Source organism: Rhinolophus sinicus, linkage group LG13, assembly GCF_036562045.2.
Source record: "Rhinolophus sinicus isolate RSC01 linkage group LG13, ASM3656204v1, whole genome shotgun sequence".
NCBI lineage: Eukaryota > Metazoa > Chordata > Mammalia > Chiroptera > Rhinolophidae > Rhinolophus > Rhinolophus sinicus.
In genome coordinates, this window is record NC_133762.1 from 2,153,229 (window position 1) to 2,172,108 (window position 18,880).

At 48.1% G+C, this 18,880-nt stretch overlaps 1 protein-coding gene across 1 annotated transcript in view; it reads right to left on the reverse strand.

Annotated features, from left to right (window-relative positions):
• Nucleotides 1-412: 412 nt before the first annotated feature.
• Nucleotides 413-18,880, reverse strand: part of LOC109459063 (neuronal acetylcholine receptor subunit alpha-7) — a 71,197-nt gene continuing 52,729 nt past the window's right edge. Inside the window, exons 5-10 of the mRNA XM_019753236.2 lie at nucleotides 18,045-18,124; nucleotides 13,154-13,321; nucleotides 11,986-12,180; nucleotides 10,905-10,991; nucleotides 8,047-8,156; nucleotides 413-3,953 (exon numbers count right to left, since the gene is read on the reverse strand). Coding sequence (XP_019608795.1) covers nucleotides 3,435-3,953; nucleotides 8,047-8,156; nucleotides 10,905-10,991; nucleotides 11,986-12,180; nucleotides 13,154-13,321; nucleotides 18,045-18,124 — 1,159 coding nt within the window. The 3' untranslated portion in view covers nucleotides 413-3,434. The remainder of the gene's footprint in view (nucleotides 3,954-8,046; nucleotides 8,157-10,904; nucleotides 10,992-11,985; nucleotides 12,181-13,153; nucleotides 13,322-18,044; nucleotides 18,125-18,880) is intronic.

The following is an 18,880-nucleotide window of genomic DNA, read 5'->3' on the forward strand; positions in this document are numbered from 1 at the left end:
GTGTGTGTGTGTGTGTGTGTGTGTGTGTGTGAGAGAGAGAGAGAGAGAGAGAGAGAGAAACAAAGAGAGAGTGTTGAGTGCTGACTTGAAAATATTAATATGAATATGAATACTTGATACTAATATGAATAAAGCCTCAGAATTTAAAGGCACTCATGGAGAGATAATAAAACAGAAATAGAACCAAACACTTAAAGGAATTTAGTTTACCAAAAGGTAGCATTTTGAACAAGATTATAATTGTGGGGAAAAGATTATAATTGTGTTACCAAAATACACTGTAACATATTCTGTTGGCACAACTGACCAACCGTTTGGAGAGAAAAAAAATGCATCTTTACCCATATTACCTGCAGTAAATGAATTCCAGGGAGTTAGAAGATGTAAAGGTAAACAAATGAAACCATAAGGATTTAGAATAAAATACGAGTAAGTTTATTTTTAATCTCTACTGACCACGACAGGCCTGTCATCCAGGGCCACACCATCCCCTCCCGTTCCTGCCACACAGGGAGCCAGAATGGGGAAGACCTTTTAAAACTAGAAACAAATCCTAGGATCGCAAAAGGATAAAATGAATAAATTGACAGCATAAAACTTTACACTTTCTATATGCCAATAAATAAACAAATCAATAAATAACATCAAAAGACAAATAATAAACAAATAAAAATATTTCAAGACATAAGAAAGGTTCCAAAGTGTACAAGCAAATTAATTAAGAAAAACCCAAATAAACCAATTGAAAATTGTGGAAAGGACATAAATTTACAACAGCTGAAATTGCCAAAAATTTTTTGAAAAGATGTTCAACTTCACTCATAATAAAATTAACTGAATCCAAGGAATATTGAAATACTTTTCACTAATCAGATTGGAAAAAAATTAAGTTGACAATGCTCAGTGTTGAGAAAGCTCAGAAATCGGCCCTTTCATTACACTCTTGTCAAGTGTAACCATCAATCAGTGTCTGGATCTGGCGATAACTATCCACGTGTTAAATGTACTGAGCCTCAAACCCAGCAATTCCATTTCCAAGTTAGAATTTATACCAAGATATGATCAGAAAAGTATGCTCAGATAGAACAAGGATGCTAATTATAGATTTGTGTACAAAAATAAAAACTGGAAATAGTCTATATGTTCACTACTAAAAGAAAGACTAATCCAAGAACTTACAGTCCAGTGATGTGGAATGCAAAGCAGCAATTAAAAATGAGGTAGGTCTTTATATGTTGTTCTGGAAAGATCTCTGAGATAAACCACTAAGTAAAGAAAACAAAGTGCAGAGCTCTGTGCATAGCATGGGTGCTAGAAAGGAATGTCTCTCTCCATTCCCCCTTTCCTCTCTCTTCTAAGTGCCTCCCTCCCGTCCTTTCCTGCTTTCTGGAAATTTCCCCACCTCCCCAGAATTCACTGGTGGCCCCCAGTAAGGAGAGAAAACAGGAGTGTGGTGGAGGCTGTTGACAGTCATTCATACTTTTCTAACGATGTATGCATCTCTTCCTTATGGCTACAATTTAAACTGGCAGAGTAGTCATTTGGGTGGTCAGTATATGACCTGCTTTTGTTTGCTTTTTTGTGTGTTTTTTTCATTATAAAATGCAAAACCAAAAAAAAAATTTTTTTTAAACGCAAAAATGTAGTAGGGATCACTTTGCAGATAGCAATAAGAAATGAAGCATTCTCTTTATATATCAAAACATTCTGCTTGTTTTAAATATAGATTAATAGAAAAGAAAAAAGAAAACATGTGCATTCTTTATCCATTCCATGAAGAATGGGTGGGCACTGAGGACGACCCTGCTCCAAACGGGGTGATGCTCTCATGGCCTTATTAATCAGCCTTCCTATGAAGAAGGTGTCCTGTCTGAGCTTGGGCACAGGACACCTCCCCCCCCCACCACACACAGCGCATGCGCAGGCCGCCATCTTCCTTCGTGCAAACAAACCCAGTTCATTCCCCAGAAATGAATGAAATAAATGGCTGGAGAAAAGTATGCAATTTCTTTTGCTCTGAAAATCTAATCTTCACTCATGATGTACCCATCTTAGGGGTTAGAAGCAAATTAAAGATCCCCAGGGGCTCCAAGCCTTCTGCAGTTTTGAGCTCTGCGCAGTTACTGGATAAAAGAATGGAACAGGTGAGATCACCTTGTGTCTCCCTGTGATCTCATTAAAAAATAAGAAACACGGGAAGAGGCAAAGTGACTACTGTCAGCTAAATAATCGAAGTAGAGAATTCTGTCACCACTTAGATTTAAAAGGAAAGGTTTCCCTTGCTTTCAATACAATCTCCAGTGACTCTCCCCCTGAGCTAGCTCTCTGGACTGAGGCTGGGTGGACCAGCTGTAGGGAGGCAGCGGCCCCAAAGCGAGAAGCTGCAGTTACTGGCTCTGTGCAGCACTATTAGCCCGCTGCTGACCACTACTGGCCTTCATCTAGGAAAGCCACCAGCCACACCATCCCTCCCTTTCCTGCCACACGGAGTCAGAAGAGGTCCCAAGCCCTATCCCCTGGCCCTGACACATGGAGAAAAATCATGGAATACTTTCACATTAAATGGATCCACAAATTTCTAAAACTAATCCACTTCAGTACATGTGAACCGTCGAATCATTATTTTAAAAAACACACAGATGCTTTAATTTAGCTTTAGCTATTACTTTGGACTGGCAATTCTAATAGAACTCTACTGTACTTTGCATTTCGCAGAATAAAACGGACTTACTCAACGGCCCAGTGTCTGGGGCAGCACAGAAAACTTGGGCGTCACCTGCAATCTACAGAAATCCCTGACTTGATGGGGTCGGGTCCTGCCCTTCACAGGGTAGGTTGGCAGAAATCACACAGGTAACAGCATAATTTACAAGACCAACTATATCTTTCTCCCTCTTTAAAACAAAACAAAAACATAGAAACAGCATAAAACTGTTTCTCTCTACCAACGGCCTTTAGTAAATAAAATCTGAATTATAGAAGAGCTAGCAGTTGGGTTTTTAATTTCAGTTTGATTTAGTTCTGTTTTCCTTTCACCAGTCAATTATCTGAATGGATTTAGCGAGTGTGGTTTATTATTATTAGTTTCAATCTAGGTTTGTACACAGGCAAAAGCTTACATTGGATTGTCACGTAGGCCTTCCTGGCAAGTGACATGCAGGCATGCAAACCAACTGGGCAGGCCTCCCTGGCAGACCTGAGCCACCCACCTCTATGCAGGGCTCACCAGGTAGCGGGGGATGGACAACATGATCTCTCGATGGTCCTGCAGACCGGGAGGATGCTCCCTGGATCTGAAAGCATTCAACAAAAACGTGCTGACATCCCATGGATCGGGTGTACTGACGCCCTCCGGTTGGATGCTGCGGTGGGATCAGCGCCCCCAGCTGTCCCCAAGCCAGCGCGCTTCCTGCAGGCTGGGGACCAGGTCCGTGCTATGCAAAGTCCTTGGAGACGGCCTCCACGAAGTTCGGCGCCGACATGAGGATGCCGATGGTGCAGATGATGGTGAAGACGGAGAAGGCCATGAGGCACAGGCGGTCCACCACGCAGGCGGCGAACTTCCACTCGCTGTGGACCGCCTCGCTCTCATCCTGGCAGCGGAAGCGGTTGGCGATGTAGCGGACGTCCTCCAGGATCTTGGCCAGGTCTGGGTCCCCGTCGGAGGACTGCCCGCCGTGCAGCAGATGCTCGTCATGAGTAGGGGAGCACGCCAGGCGGCCGCACACGACCCCTGAGTCAGGGGTGGGGGCACAGTGCATACCATCCAGGCCGCGGAAGCCGATATAGAGCAGGTTGCCGTTGGGGGCCGGGGGCCCGGCCACTGCGCTCATCTCCACGCTGGCCAGGCTGCAGCGACGCTGCTTGTGCTGACAGACCGGGCGCACCTTGTCCTCCCCCGGCCTCTTCATGCGCAGGAACCATGCGCACCAGTTCAGGAGGATGATTCTGGTCTGGGGAGACAACCGAGCATTAGGCGCACAGGGAAGCAGCCAACATGATGCTACCACACCAGCCCCGCGTCATGCATCCTCAGGGTGACAGGCCCCCTCGGCTTCCCAGGAGAGTTTACACAGGCCAAGTGGTGCCAAGGAGCTGCACTCCTTGCGTCAAATGTGAGCTGAGACTAAACCAATGCAGAAAATCGCCCTGGGAGTGAGCTGGATTCTTCTCCATGGGGACACACTGCAGTCTCAGGGAAGAGAGCCACGTGGAGCGGGGAGAGGGCTGTCTTGGAAAGAGAGTGCTGAGTGTGTGAACAGGGCAAGTGGCTTTCTCTCTTTGCCCCTTCTTGCCTGTAACAGGGCCCATCACACCTAACTCCTTGTGAGATATTCCAGAGGTCACAGCAAACTCACAAAGCCAACCCCGGAGCTTTAAAATTCTCAAGGGTAACCCCGTGACATCTGTCAGATACGGTGTGAACTCTTGAAACCGTTCAGACTGTAACATCAGATGGCTGCATCCCGTGCAATGATGTTTTGTCATTGCAAAGAGGGTTTATGAAGTCAACCTGATAAAACGCAAGTGCAGAGAAAGTCAACATGTGGAACAGGAAATGAGGGTATGAAATATTTTCTAAAATGAGGGCATGGCTGTTTTCTAATAAAATTTCATTTGTTTAAGTACTTGCTGGCCTGGATTTGGCCACTGAGGTCATAGTTTGCTGACCTCTGATCTAAAGCATGTTGGAATCATGTGGTTCCACAGAAGGTGCTGGAGAAGAACCACTTTCCCATTGTTCCCCTCTAATGGAAAGAAGGAGCCATCTGAAGCCTTGATCAGGGAAAGACAAGCATTCTTACAAGCCTACTTAGACCAGGAGCCGAAAAGTGGGTCCTTCCCCTGAAATTATCTAAAGACTGATTTCATTTTCACCTTGGTTTATGATTGTAGGCAAATTCCATTGGCAAGAGAACAGTTACATTTCTGATTTGTAATTACGGGCAGTAGGTTGTACGACTACGTTCATGACTGCAGCACTTTCTCGGCCATCATTTTTATGACATCTTATCAAAGACGACTGCAGTAGACCACTAGGGACAGGCAATGAAAGGAAGAAGGAGGCGGAAGAGCGGTGTCACTGTGGCTTGGTCACAGCACTGTGGCTTGGTCACAGCAGACAACCCTTGGTCACAGCAGGTGGCATCTGAGCACCTCCAGAGCCGGGAGAGGCTGTGTGCTGACCCTCGAGGGTTTTCCACGTGAATCATCAGGCCAGTTTGGCCCTCTACAAGAGGCTCATGGGACACGCCATATCACGTGGGCCTCTTAGGGCTCTGTGAAGTCAGTATTATCTCCCTATTTTACAGATAAAGAAGCTGAGGTTCAGAGAGGCTAATACACTGGCCCAGGGTTTCATAGGGAGTAAGTCACCTAATGAGAGTAGACTTCAGCCTCATCTGTAAAGCCTCTACAGGGTTCTCTTCCAAACTCCTGTGACATTAGCCCAACCCCCACGCAGCAATCACCAGAAAGTCTGGACTAGAGCTTGACAGAGCACACTGGACAGTGAGTGTGTCCAAATCCAGAGCGAGCCATGCAGTTGGAGAGCTGAGCAGCAGCGCCAGGAGCTTCTCCTGCCAGGTGGGGGGTCTGCACACCCACTGGGGGACATCTGAAACTAACATGACCCACATGCCAAGTCGATTTGGACATCCATTGCCTGAATCATGAGCTTTCCAGGCTAAAGCATCTCTAAAGATGAAATGATCCTCTTGGCACTTATCAAACTGCTCGTGACCTCTTCTGCTAGGTTATAGTTTTGTTTCTGGCTGTGCAAATGTCACTTAATGCCACTGCACTTGGCAGTATGTTCTTCACAGCAACAGATCACAGTAAATGTCCCTTAGAGGTTTTTATGTTTCACATACCCATGGAAAGAAAGAAAAACGCAGTATGCTCTATCAAGTGAGAGCAAGAGACACGAGCTTCATATTTCATTTGCAGCCACTGGTTTTAACATGCTCTTGTGTTGAGAGGCAAATAATTATTGCTCTTAATTAAGATTTTTCTGGAGCAGTAAAGTGCTACCAGCTCATCAAAAATGGGTTGCGTCTTTATGTCTTAATTCCCTCATCTTTACATCAGTCTAAACATAATAAGAATATGTGTTTATATTTTTTCATTTGTATAAAGAAATACTGGAAGGAAAAAGTAGGAATTAATTCAAACAGTTATCAGTATTGGTGGTGGAAGCAAGATTTCCTTATGTATAATTTTACTTGTATTATGACTTTTGAAACATGTAAGTGCAACCTATTTCAAATGGATGGATGGATAGAGGGCTGATAGAAGACGGTAAAGGGGGTCAAATATATAGTGATGGAAGGAGAACTGACTCTGGGTGGTGAACACACAATGCGATATATAGATGATGTATTATAGAGTTGTACACTTGAAACCTATGTAATTTTACTAACCATTGTCACCGCAATAAATTTAATTAAAAACAAAAAAAGAAGGTGTGTCAGGGCTATGAGAAAGTCAGATGAGCGTGGAGGTCAATGTATGCAAATGTGTCCCAGCTTTAAAGGAGGGAACCTTCTCAAAACAAGCCCACGGACAGTGGTGACATGACCTCTATGTGAGGTATCACCATTTTGGGGTGCTTACTCTATTGCGGGCACAAAGAGCTATGAGAGAAAAGTGGTAAATATAAGAACTTGCCATGGAAAAGGATCCAAGGGGATGCAGCAACTTGGTAAAGCCATTTTTTCTTTTTTTTAGATTCCACATATAAGTGAAATCATATGGTATTTGTCTTTCTCAGTCTGACTTACTCCACTCAGCAGAGTACCCTCTAGGGCCATCCATGTTGTTGTAAATAGCAAGATTCCACTCTTTTTTATGGCCGAGTAATACTCCATTGTGTGTATGTACCACCTCTCTTTTATCCATTTGCCTAGGATGGGCACTTAGGTTGCCTCCATATCGTGGCTCTTGTAGGTAACGCTGGAAAGTCTTCCTGCAGTTTTAAGCTTTGCTAACTTGGACAACATACGTGCTACAAACTCGCAAAATTTTAAAAATCATCAAAAAACTGGTCTTTCCTAAGTTAGTTTTTGTGTAACCGTAAATTACTGCACAATAAATGTTTTTAGAAGGCCCAAGAATTCTTGCATGCACCTTACATCTTGCAGCTGCATTGAGCATGTTGGTGAGTCCTAGACTCCTTTCTGAACTTGGACATGAGGTGATGGGTCTCCAAAGACAGGCTCCTTTTACATGAGAGGGATTCTTTAACTCCCAACTGTCCCTAGGCCACGCTCTCTGGACCAGCGGACTGGAAGGTTTGCAGGGCCCAAGGAAGAAGCAGGAGGGGGCAGCTCTCTTACACCTCGGGATTTGTCACACCATGGTCCTGCTCTGCCCTCATGCAGTTTTCCTGAGTGTCAGTGAGGGTGGGCGTGCAGCTTGGGACACTAGACTGGGAAAGAGAAGAGCACGTGGGTGGGTGGACGTGAGCCGACATACTATCTGGATCAGCAGTCACTGGGGAGGTGTGGGATGACCTGGGTTAAGATGACAGGCTATGATGTGAAATTGTTTGTCATTTAGTTCCTTTGATCCCATCCCTTTCCCCACTGGTAACTAGTAATCTTTAACTTACAGGCTCTGGGTTAGGTTACGTTCCTACGTGTACTGAACATGTATATTTTTACATCACTCACTCTGTGTCTTCCTCTCTTCACTCCTGTTGTGAAGAGTTAACTGTGTGGCTGTGGGATCTTGTCTGTCGCTTTCAAGGCTGCACAGTTCTCCATAGTGTACATGCGAAAAGGAGTTTTAAAAACACCATGCTGGCAAAATACACAGAGAGGCCGGCGTGTGAGCCCTGCTCTGGGTGTCAGACCGTAGGCTGTGTGTGGGACCCTAAGAGCGTGCCACCTGGAACTGCCCTCTAGCAGACATGTGCCGTAGGTGACAAGCTATTTGTTTGGGATTGCTAGCCTTCGTGGCATTTTTCAGCTAAATAAGTCACCGGTAGCACCTCCTTTGGGGAGGGGCTGCGCCTCCCTGCGGTAGCGGGCGGGAGGAACGCACCCACTTGGGCATCTTGCCGCCGTCGGGGTCGTGGTGGTGGTACTGCAACACGATGACGGTGACGACCACAGAGAGGCCCACGATGATCATGGTGCTGGCGAAGTACTGGGCTGCAGAGAGAAGAGAGGCAGGGTGAGGCCCGGCCGCCATGGTGGAGACCGGCGACCCGGGACCAGCCTCCATGGCGCGGACCTCACAGGGGGGCGGGGGGGACCCAGAATCGGCCTCCACGAAGCGGACATCACAGGGGGGTGGGGAGGACCGACCCTGCTCTTTGACTGCCAGAGCCCAGGGACCAGGCCTGCCAGCAGCAGGGGTGCCCTCAGGCCTGCAGTCCAGCCCCAAAGGTGGAGGCCAGCCCAGAGCACAAACACCCGCCTTTCCATCACTGACTACACTTTCGCGAGTTCTGTTCCCCTTTGCCTTCAAAGAGAGTTAACAGCGTCTCACAGGACGGTGATGAGGTTGTTGGCACGAGAAAGCACGGAGACCATCATCAGAACTAAAACACCCGGGCAGTGAGCCCCAGGTGTGCCCCTGCTGGGCCCTGCTGGGCTCCTGCTGGGCCCCATTGTGATGACTGCAGGACGTGCTGGGGGTGTCACAAAGGCAAACCTGGGCCTCACCTGGCCATCTTATCATGTATGGAGGCTTAGGGTACTAGTGTGCAAAATGAATGTGGCCCCATTTACTGAGAGACACTGTCCGGCCTGAGGAAGAGGTGAGCTGCAGTGACTTTTCAGGCTGAGAACATTAGCTTCAGCTTTGATGAGCAAGGATGTGGGTTAGCCCACGGCCCAGGTGAGAAGCAGCATGGTGCACGTGAAAGAGTGCCTCTCCTGCCCACTGACTGCAGTCTGTGAGTCTGGACAGCGACTCAGCCTCTCGGGCCTCAGGTCATTGATGAGTACGGTAAAGATAGCCATGCCTTCTCTGCAAGGTTGCTGCAGGAATTAGCAATGATATGGGCCAAGGGTCTAGGATGAAGACTGGCATAGGGAGGCATTCCTTAGTTGGCAACTCTGATTATTAAATCTGTGTGGTCACCTGCTCAAGGGGGCTAAGCTCGGAGCAGAAAGCATCCTGGTGCAGAGGTCAAGGGCATGGCCCTCACACCTAGTTCAGAGCCCTCCTGCTCTCCAGGCAGGAAGGAATTCACTGTCCTCCCACAGAGACCGAGAGGTACCTGCAAGGAGCTGCTGGAGGTGGAGTTGAGACTTGAAGTTAGCATCCGGGACCTCCCAGAACGGCAGAAGGGGACGGTGCATAAACCACACCGTGGCTGTCATGGGCTGAATTGCGTCCCCCTAAAATGTATGTGTTGAAGCTCTAACTCCCAGGACTTCAGAATGTGACTATATTCGGAGACAGGTCTTTAAAGAGATGATTAAGTTCAAAGGAGGTCCTTAGAGTGGGACCTAGTGACTGGTGTCCTTATAAAGAGGGGAGATTAGGACACACACAGAGACACCAGGGAGGCACGCAGAGAGGGAAGACCATGTGAGGACACAGTGAGAGGGTGGTCATCTGCAGACCAAGGGGAAGGCCCTCAGAAGAGCCCAATCCTGCTGACACCGTGATCTTGGACTTCCAGCCTCCAGAACTGTGAGCAAACACACTTCTGTTGTGTTCGTCACCCAGTCTGTGGGATTTCACTGTGCTCGCCCAAGCTGACCAAGGCAACAACCTACCGAGGATCCAGGGTCAAAGGGTCACACAGCTGAAATGGCCACAACAGAGATCAAAGGCCAAAAGCACTGTGTCCTCTAGACATGGGCCATGCGTCAAATAAGCACTCCCTGCCGGTTCAGCGGTCAAGGTAGAGCCTGCCAACTGCTCCGTTAGGGGTGGTTTCTGTTGCAAATCTCTATTGAAAGCATCGTGTCGGAAAAGAATGGGATCAGACATCAAGCTGAGAGATGGGTCCTCGCTCTCTGAATGGCACTGAGAGAAATAGGACACCCACGAAGGTTTTTCATAATGACAGTCTCTTTGGCCAAAATATTACGTATACAGAGAGCTCCAGGCATCAGGGCATTGCCTTCTCAGTCTGTGAAGCCTGTGGGTATCCATGTAAGGCTCCCCCATTCCCACCCACCCCCAGTTAACCACACAGGGTGGCCCTAAGGTGTGATCACTGGTGGCACTCCTCTTTCTGACCTCCACTGCCACGTAGGAGTGATGACACTCTCATATGAAACCTAACAGCCACTGCAGAATGTTTGCTCCCTGTCCTCACAGCTGGCTTGGAGGACTGGCTCCCTAACAGTGGAGGGACAGAAGCCAGGCTGCAGTGGCGAGGGCACCGGACCCTAACCACTGTGCCCCTGAGCACCCCTTTGCTCGTTACTGCTTCTTCCCATCCAGGAAGATGCACAGACCCATGCGATGTCGCCTCCTGTTCCTGTCGTCCCTCCCTGGCCAGAAGGTCATGCCTTCCCTCTGTTCTGGCCAAAACATATATGTCCTGCTCACATTTCCTCCGGTGCTTTATCAAGTTATCTCAGGAGATGGGGGCTAAGCATGTAAGTGTGTGCCATTCCATTTGACAAAGGATTTGGCAAACCAATGACTCAAGCTAAAATGATGCATCTCTAATGGTGACATCTCGGGCTCTATAACAAGCATGTGGGGGAGAATTAGGGAGGAAGGGGGTGTTTTATAGCCAAACCCCAAAGCTGGACTCGCCCTTCCCCTTGCGTGTGCCCAGGTGAGCCAGCACGTCACCTCCTCATGGCAGATCCAGGGAGCAGTGCAGCTCTCCGTGGCCAGAGGACAACTGTGCTCCATGCCTGTGCTAGGAAATCCTGGGCACCCTCTATGCCCATGTCTTTCCGTGGAGCCCCTTGCTCGCTTACCTATCAAGGGCACTGAGTCAGAAGTCGCAGGCATGATCTCAGCCACCAGAAGCATGAAGACGGTGAGAGAGAGCAGAACCGTTATCCCTGGAACATAAACACAGGGCACCTGAGACACAACAGGAGGTAAGGGAGGGCTGAGTTCCATCCGACAGGGGTCCTAACCTGAGAGTCAAAGAACTAGGGATGGGTTGGGGGAAGGGTGGGTGGTGTCCAAGACATTCCTGGACCCGACTGCATGGTGTTTTGTATTTATGGGCCTGGGCATTTTGGGGGGACAGGCACGTCATTTACCAGCGTCCCAGAGGAGACTCTGGTGGACACAAATTTAGGAGTCAGAATATTAGGGGAACAACACAAAATGAATCATTGAACTTAGGACAAGCATCTCTCCTTTTCTTTATTAGTATTGAGAGGCAGTCTCATGTAACAGGAAAAAGAAAACGTGCAGTCTCCAGTTGGTCTTTGCTACGTACTGGCTGTGTGACCTTGGAGAGATCACTTAACGCCCGAGCCTCGTAGTCAGAAGATGGACTTGAGAATGGTTTCTACGTGTATGAAAGACGATCTTTCGTAACTCTCTGAGATGTCGACAAACTCATCGTGCCCTTTTAAATCCAAGTTTTCTTCTTTTCCTACTGGATGAGCTTAAGGCCTTACACTGTCTAGGGCAGTATACAAATGCAAACTCAGAATGGAACAAACTAACCGAATTATTTTCTGGGGACAATGAATGCTGGCTGGTTGCCAGCAAAGAGTGTCATGGAGTGGCAGGAGGGGAGAAAGCACAGGACCCTCAGGGCAGAGCTGGTCCCTTCCTGGGTGTTCCTATTGCCCACCGCCACCCCCAGCAGGATCAGAGGACCCTGTGGTACCTCAGTGCATGGCTATCGAGCACAGAGCCTGCATCAGGAGCCAGTGAGTCAGGGAGACACTAGGAGCTCAGTGTGTGATGTGCCACATAGGCCCCGTAACATGTCCGCACCCAGCACCCGGACGTGCCCCTGCATGGTCCACAGTGACCCCTCCAGAGGTGACCTCCAGGCAGGGCCATCCAGTCCCGTGTCCGTCTCCCACTTACCGAGGGAGATTTTCTCCCCGGAGTCTGCAGGGAGCAGGAAGACCAGCAGGGCCAGAGCGGAGATGAGCACACAGGGGATGAGCAGGTTGAGACCGTAGTAGAGGGTCCTGCGGCGAATGGTCACCGTGAAGGTGACGTCTGGGTACGGCTCTCGGCAGCACTCGTAGAACTTCTCGCTCCGCTTGCCCGGGATTCCTCCATGGGGAGGGGAGATAAGGAACGATGTTCGAGTGAAATGACCCTGTTGGTTTATTTTAATGACTATAACACACAAACATAGCCACGGAGTGTGTTCAGTGCTAAACATATGGGTAATCTGCTTGAACAGACACTTTCTGGTTTCTCACACAGTTGTTGGGGAGTATCTACTGATATTTGAACCAATGAGTGGATTGTTGTGTGTTTTTTTGCGGGATTGGAATTGCATGTACAGTACAACGCACGTTTGTGCCCCACCAAGTTCTTATGTTCAACTCCTAACCACCAATGTGAGGGTGTAAGGAGCTGAGGCCATTGGGAGGGGATTGGGTCAGGAGGGTAGCGCCCTCGCGAATGGGATTAGTGCCCTTATAGGGACCCCAGAGAGCTCCCTTGTCCCTTCTGCCGTGTGAGGACACAGCAAGAAGATAGCCGTCTAGGAACCAGTAAGTGAGCCATCACCAGACTCTGGATCTACCAGCACCTTGATCTTGGCCTTCCGGCCCCCAGGACTGTGAGAGATAAATGCCTGCTGTGTATATAAGCTGCCCAGTCTGTGGTGTTCTGTTCCAGTAGCCCGAGCGGGCTGAGTCACCATGAGTATAAATAATACAGTGTGAACTTTACACCATTATAAATGTAGTTACCGTTTTTCTTAAAATCATCAAACACAGGCTCCCATGACCTGCGGCTTCCTGCCCAATGTGATTTTAGGAATGCAGCGGCTGGCATGATGGATGGACGCCCACACTAGCGATGGCTTGTTTAAGTGTTTCCTCGCGGGAAGAACTGAATTTTCTAATTGCTTTTGTTTCTCATCCGATAGCTCTCAGTGAGTTATGGAACATGCTGCAGGGTTCAACACATGCTCTCCCTGAGGAGCTCAGTGGAAAACCCCAGGCTTTTAAAGTGATCACAGGAGTAACGCAGCTTCCTTCAGGCTGGGAGCCTCACTCTTTGCTGGGCTTACCCACGAGGTCCCACTCTCCATTCGGGATGTAGCCACTGATATCTGCATCCTGCATCTGGAGGTCCAAGGACCAGCCCCCGTAGGACCAGGACCCAAACTTCAGTTTGCACTGCTGTACGTCGAAGGGGAACCAGCGCACATCAATGTAGCAGGAGCTCTTGAATATGCCTGGAACAGAAACCGGCAGGAGACCGAGCTGGGAGCTGCCCCAGACGCTCTGCACACTCGGCAGCCTCGCACCACCGGCGGGAATGCAAGTCAGTGCAGCCACTATGGAAACCGTATGGAGACTCCTCAAACAATTAAAAATAGGACAACCATGTGACCCAGCCGCCCCACTTCGAGGCACATGTCCAAAGGAAACAAAACCACTGTCTCAGAGAGATTGCAGCATGCCATGTTCATTGCAGCAGCATTGACAATCGCCAAGATGTGGAAGCAACCTAAGTGTCTGTCAATGGATATATGGGTACACACACACACACACACACACACACATTTGTGTGTATATGCATAACATACCACATTTATATTATCCAGCCTTTAAAAAGATGGAAATCATGTCATTTACAACAACACAGATGAACCTGGAGGACATTGTGCTCAGACAGAGAAAGACAAATACTGCATAGTGTCACTTCTATGTAGAATTTGAAAATAAAAAGCTGAACTCATAGAAACAGAGTTGAATGGTGGTTGTCAGGGGTTGGAGGACAGGGGGATAAGTTGGTCAAAAGGTACAAACTTTCAGGTATAAAATGGATACGTTTTGAGGATCTAATGTACAGCATGGAGACTACAGTTAATAGTATCATATACTTGAAATCTGTAAGACAGTAGATCTTAAGCATTTTCACCAAAATAAAATGAAGATAGCTGTGAAGTGATGGATGTGTTAACTTCATGGAGAAATCAGTGTTTACATATATAAAGTCATCACGTTGTATACTTTAAATATATTACAATTTCACTTGTCAACTATACCTCAATAAAGCTGGGAAAATATTAAAAATAAAAATAAATGAACACAGTAACCCCTTGATCTCTCTCCTCATACGCTGTTCAGAATACCCAATGCCTACCCTTCATGGAGTGAAGAGCTTGCCAGCCTGACAAGGGTCGGCGAGTTAAACAATACATTATTTATGATGTCTTGCATGAAAGACATTTTCCTTTGTGCACACATCCTCTGGTCCTCTCGTGCTCCTTTCAAGAGGAGGCGATGTGGTATGATCTTACTTATAAGTGGAATCTAAAGAACAAAATGAATGAACAAACAAAACAGAAACAAACTCATACAGAGAACAAACTGATGGTTGCCAGATGAGAGGGGGCTTAGGGGTTGGGTGAAAAACGTGGAGGGATTAAGAAGTACAAATTGGCTGTTGGGGCCGGCCCAGTGGCTCAGGCGGTTGGAGCTCCGTGCTCCTAACTCCAAAGGCTGCCGGTTCGATTCCCACATGGGCCAGTGGGCTCTCAACCACAAGGTTGCCAGGTAGACTCCTCGACTCCCGCAAGGGATGGTGGGCTTTGCCCCCTGCAACTAACAATGGCAACTGGACCTGGAGCTGAACTGCACCCTCCACAACTACGATTGAAAGGACAACTTGACTTGGAAAAAAATCCTGGAAGTACACACTGTTCCCAAATAAAGTCCTGTTCCCTTCCCCACGCCCCCCCCAAAAGGAAAATAAAGTGCTTTCTTAAAAAAAAAATTAAAAATTGGCTGTTAAAAAATATTCATGGAGGTGTAAAGTACAGCATAGGGAATATGTTCAGTAATATTTTAATAATTATTTATCATGCCAGGTGAGTACTAGACTTATTGGGGGATCACTGCATAAATTATATAAATGTCTAACCACTATGCTGTACACTTGAAACTAATATAAAATAATATTGAATGTCAACTGTAATTGAAAAAAAGAAAAAAGAAAAAGAAGAGGCAATATGGGCACCAGGGCCTCTCGACTGGGTATGACTTTGAGAACTTTAGTCCATCCTTTCCTTTTAGACTACAGCTAGACCTGCCCAGAACAAACTGGGTCTTCTTTGAAAAAAAAAAAAATCTCCAGAAAAGAGCTCAACGGAAGCTACACTGTCTTGAAATTCAAGACAGCACCAACATGCCCTACTGAAGACGGTTCTAAGAAATTTCTGTGCAAATAATTGGTAGTTCTGTAAATTTGCTCTTACCATGCATGCACATTGCCAAACTCTAAATATAAGAGAAAAGGATGTGGAAAAAAAAAACCCTACAGACGTTGATAAAAATGATGCAGTACTTAGAAACAGAATTTAAAGTGTGTGAGAGTGTGAGTGTGTGTGTGTGTGTGTGTGTGTGTGTGTGTGTGTGTGTGTGTGTGGTAGTGAGTGGGGTGGGTATTTTCCTTAGGTTAAAACTTGAGAAAATACTTGGTTCTCTAGAAATATACTATGTGGAGGACACTTTTAACTAGTCTGAATGCCAGATTCAGACCAGAACAGGACTAACAGGTTTAAGTTGAAGAGACAGAGCTTGGGCACAAGAAACAGTTCCCACTAAGATGAGGGACTCCAGGCTAGGACAAGAGGAAAGTGAATTTTCTGGCAGGTCACCAAGAGGAGACCAGCAAGTTATGGCCACGTGCTCCTGCCTGCCCAGAGAAAGACTGGAAAACAGTGGAAAGCACAGATAGCTAGGGTCCCAGGGCTCGTGGGGACAGGGCAGGTGGTCTGGTCATTTCTGCTACCAAGTTAAAGAAAGAATGAATGGAGGGAGGGACTCAGTGGCCTTGCAGACATGGGTCCCCATTCCACAACCAAGGTGGGAAAGACATAAGCCTCCTGTCCCCTCGAGTTCCTTTAAATACAGTCTCAGTGTCACATCCAGTGTTCATAAGAATCTGGAAATCCTTAGAGCCACTGCCCCCCCCCCCATTAATGAGCTAGAGCCCCCCAAGCCCACAGTGCTTGTAGAAAACAAACTCTATAAGTGAATCATTCCATTTGTATGCAATGACCAGATAAAGAGAATTGCTAGAGGCAGAGAGCAGGGCAGTGGTGGCCTGGGGCTGGCAGTGAGCATGCGGGTTGACTGCAAACAGGCAAAGGGGATCTTTTGGGGGGGGATGGCAAATGTTTAAAACTAGATTGTGGTAATGGCTGCACAACTCTGAATTTACTAAAAGTCATTGACTCATGCACTTCAAATGGGTGAATTGTATGATATGTAAATTTATTACACATCAATAAAGCTGTTAAAAAGAAAAATATGAAATGGAAAAGAAAGCCAGGCGTCTGTTTCAAACACTCCTTTGCCTATACTTAGCTGCAAGGGCAGGGCAGCATCCAGACAGGTCTACACTTCCCCAGGGCATAGGCTGCCCTGACCAGACAGCTCCACACATTCCTGCCAACGTAGGGGGCCCCACACTCACAGCAGTGTCCTGTCCTGCCCGGGCTCCCGGGGTCATGGAAGCCAGGACACAGGAACAGCCCCCAAGGGGGGCTGCTGCACAAAGGGCTCAGATGACAATAGCCTCAGCCTTCAGGACCGTCTGCAGCACCCTATTCTTCTCCACCGATGACAACTGGAGGCCATTTTCAATGACAGCCCTCATACTAGAAGCTGGAATGTAGAGGCTGGTGAAGAACGTACATGTGATAGCAGACGCATCCCACAGCTCTGTGTGCAAGGGGCCGGCAGGTAGGAGAAAGCAGGCTTGGCCAGGGGGAGGGCAAGGGGCCGGGGTGGGAAGCCTGTGCTTTCTGATGGAAAGCCTGAAACCCTGCAGCTCAACAATCTGTACAGATGGTACTGGGAGGACTCTGCCTTTCATGGAGTCTCTCACTCACTCATTTGTTCATTTATCAGCTTGGCCAGGCACCTGATGGATTAGGTGATTCCAAGGTGATTACACAGATTCTGCCCATGGCGTGAGTATCATCTACTAACCAGGAGTGTGTGTAAACAACCACCCAGCAGGCAGAGTCCGCGTGCTGTGAGCTACAAGATGGATGAGAAGGCGTGAGCCTGGGACCGACGGCCAGAGATGGGTGTGCATGCATGTGTGTGTGCTTTGTGTGGTGTTGGTGAGGTGGAGGGGTGGTGGCAGATTGTCTGGGGGCAGAAAATTAAACAACCAGTTGCAGTGGGGAGAGATATTCCAGGAACAGAACATGTCAAAAATCATCTAAGAGATTCAGGCATACTATTCATATGCCTGAAAGCTCTAGAACCCGTGTTCCCCAGCCATGGACCACTCACTGAGCAGCCAGGGCCCTGAGGATCCACGGGAATGATGGGATAGTGGGGAAAGAACCAATCCCAGGAAGCAGTTGGCTGAAAAGGTGGAGAAAGGCTCATTCGGGACTAAGTCACTAGTGAGCGCCCCGTTGAAGCCACGTGATCTGGGATCTAGCAGGCATATAACGCCCACACTTGAGAAGCCACCCCAGCAAGTTCACCACCTTGCCCTCACCTCCTGGAGAGCAGCACCCGCCATGACACCTCTCTAGTGGGAAGGAAACTGGCAAGCTGAAATGGACAGCACATGGCCTGCTGGTTATAAGGAGAGCTGGACATGACCGGCCAAGAGAGACTTGGCTTCAGTTGTGAATTAATGTTAAAGACCACAGGGCAGACAGTACGAAAACGTGACACATGTTGGCAAAGACAGCTTGAGCCATGATCCTAACACAAATCTAAAGAGGAAGGTAGCCCTGTTACATGCAGGAAGTATGTGCGAGCAGAGGAGAAGGAAGCAGGAAGGGGTGGGTGGGAACAGAGGGAAAGGATGCCCAGAGGATGCACCGAGCTAGCCCACCACTCATGGGGGCTCCGTCGGGACGGACTCCCGTAACTCGCTTACATTGTCTAACTGTAGAGAACAAAGGAAGTAGCTCTTACCTGGAGGGAGGTACTGGCAGTACCCAGAAGAATTCACTAACACATTGGTGTGGAACGTGGCATCAAATCTCTCGTCAGCACTAGAAACAGGAAAAGGATTTCGTGAGCTGGCACTGCCACCCGGGTGTCCTTGGGTCTGTCATCGCCATGGCCCAAGCAGCTCTGAGACGTTGTCCGGCCACCCAGGCACCGGGCTGAGAGCACGCTTTGCAGCTGAGCTGGGAGATCTCCAAGCACACGTTGGAAGAGGCCAGTGTCCACTGCCATTTTGTATGAACTGTGATTTTATTTCCGATGCATCTAAAACAAAGTTCTTAACAAAAATACGACCTGAAGACAACGTAGGAGGACATCAGCAGGTGAGGAATTTCAGTCTATCTGTAGGAGATGAAGAGTGGGTGGAGCATGATGCCACCGTCAGCCCTGTAAGGGCAGGGATTCTGCCCCGCTGTTCAAAGTGCTAGTTCCAGCCTCCTGGAAGGGCCCAATTCATGGGAGGTGCTTAACAAATACAACTTGAACAAGTGCAGCTGATGGTGCCAAAGGGGGCTGGGTACCAGCAGGGCCCCAGAGGGGTGTTACCAACTTGAATAAATGGGGGAGACACAGCACAGGAAGTTACCAACTTGGATCAATGGGGGAGACACAACACAGGAAGTTGTCAACTTGAGTAAGTGGGGGAGACACAACACAGGAAGTTACCAACTTGAATAAGTGGGGGAGACACAACACAGGAAGCAAACACAGCAATGAAAACCAACAGGCCCTATTACTCATGCCTTTTGTTTTCTGTTCTGACACTGACATCGGGGGCCTTGCTGATCCTGGAGGAACCG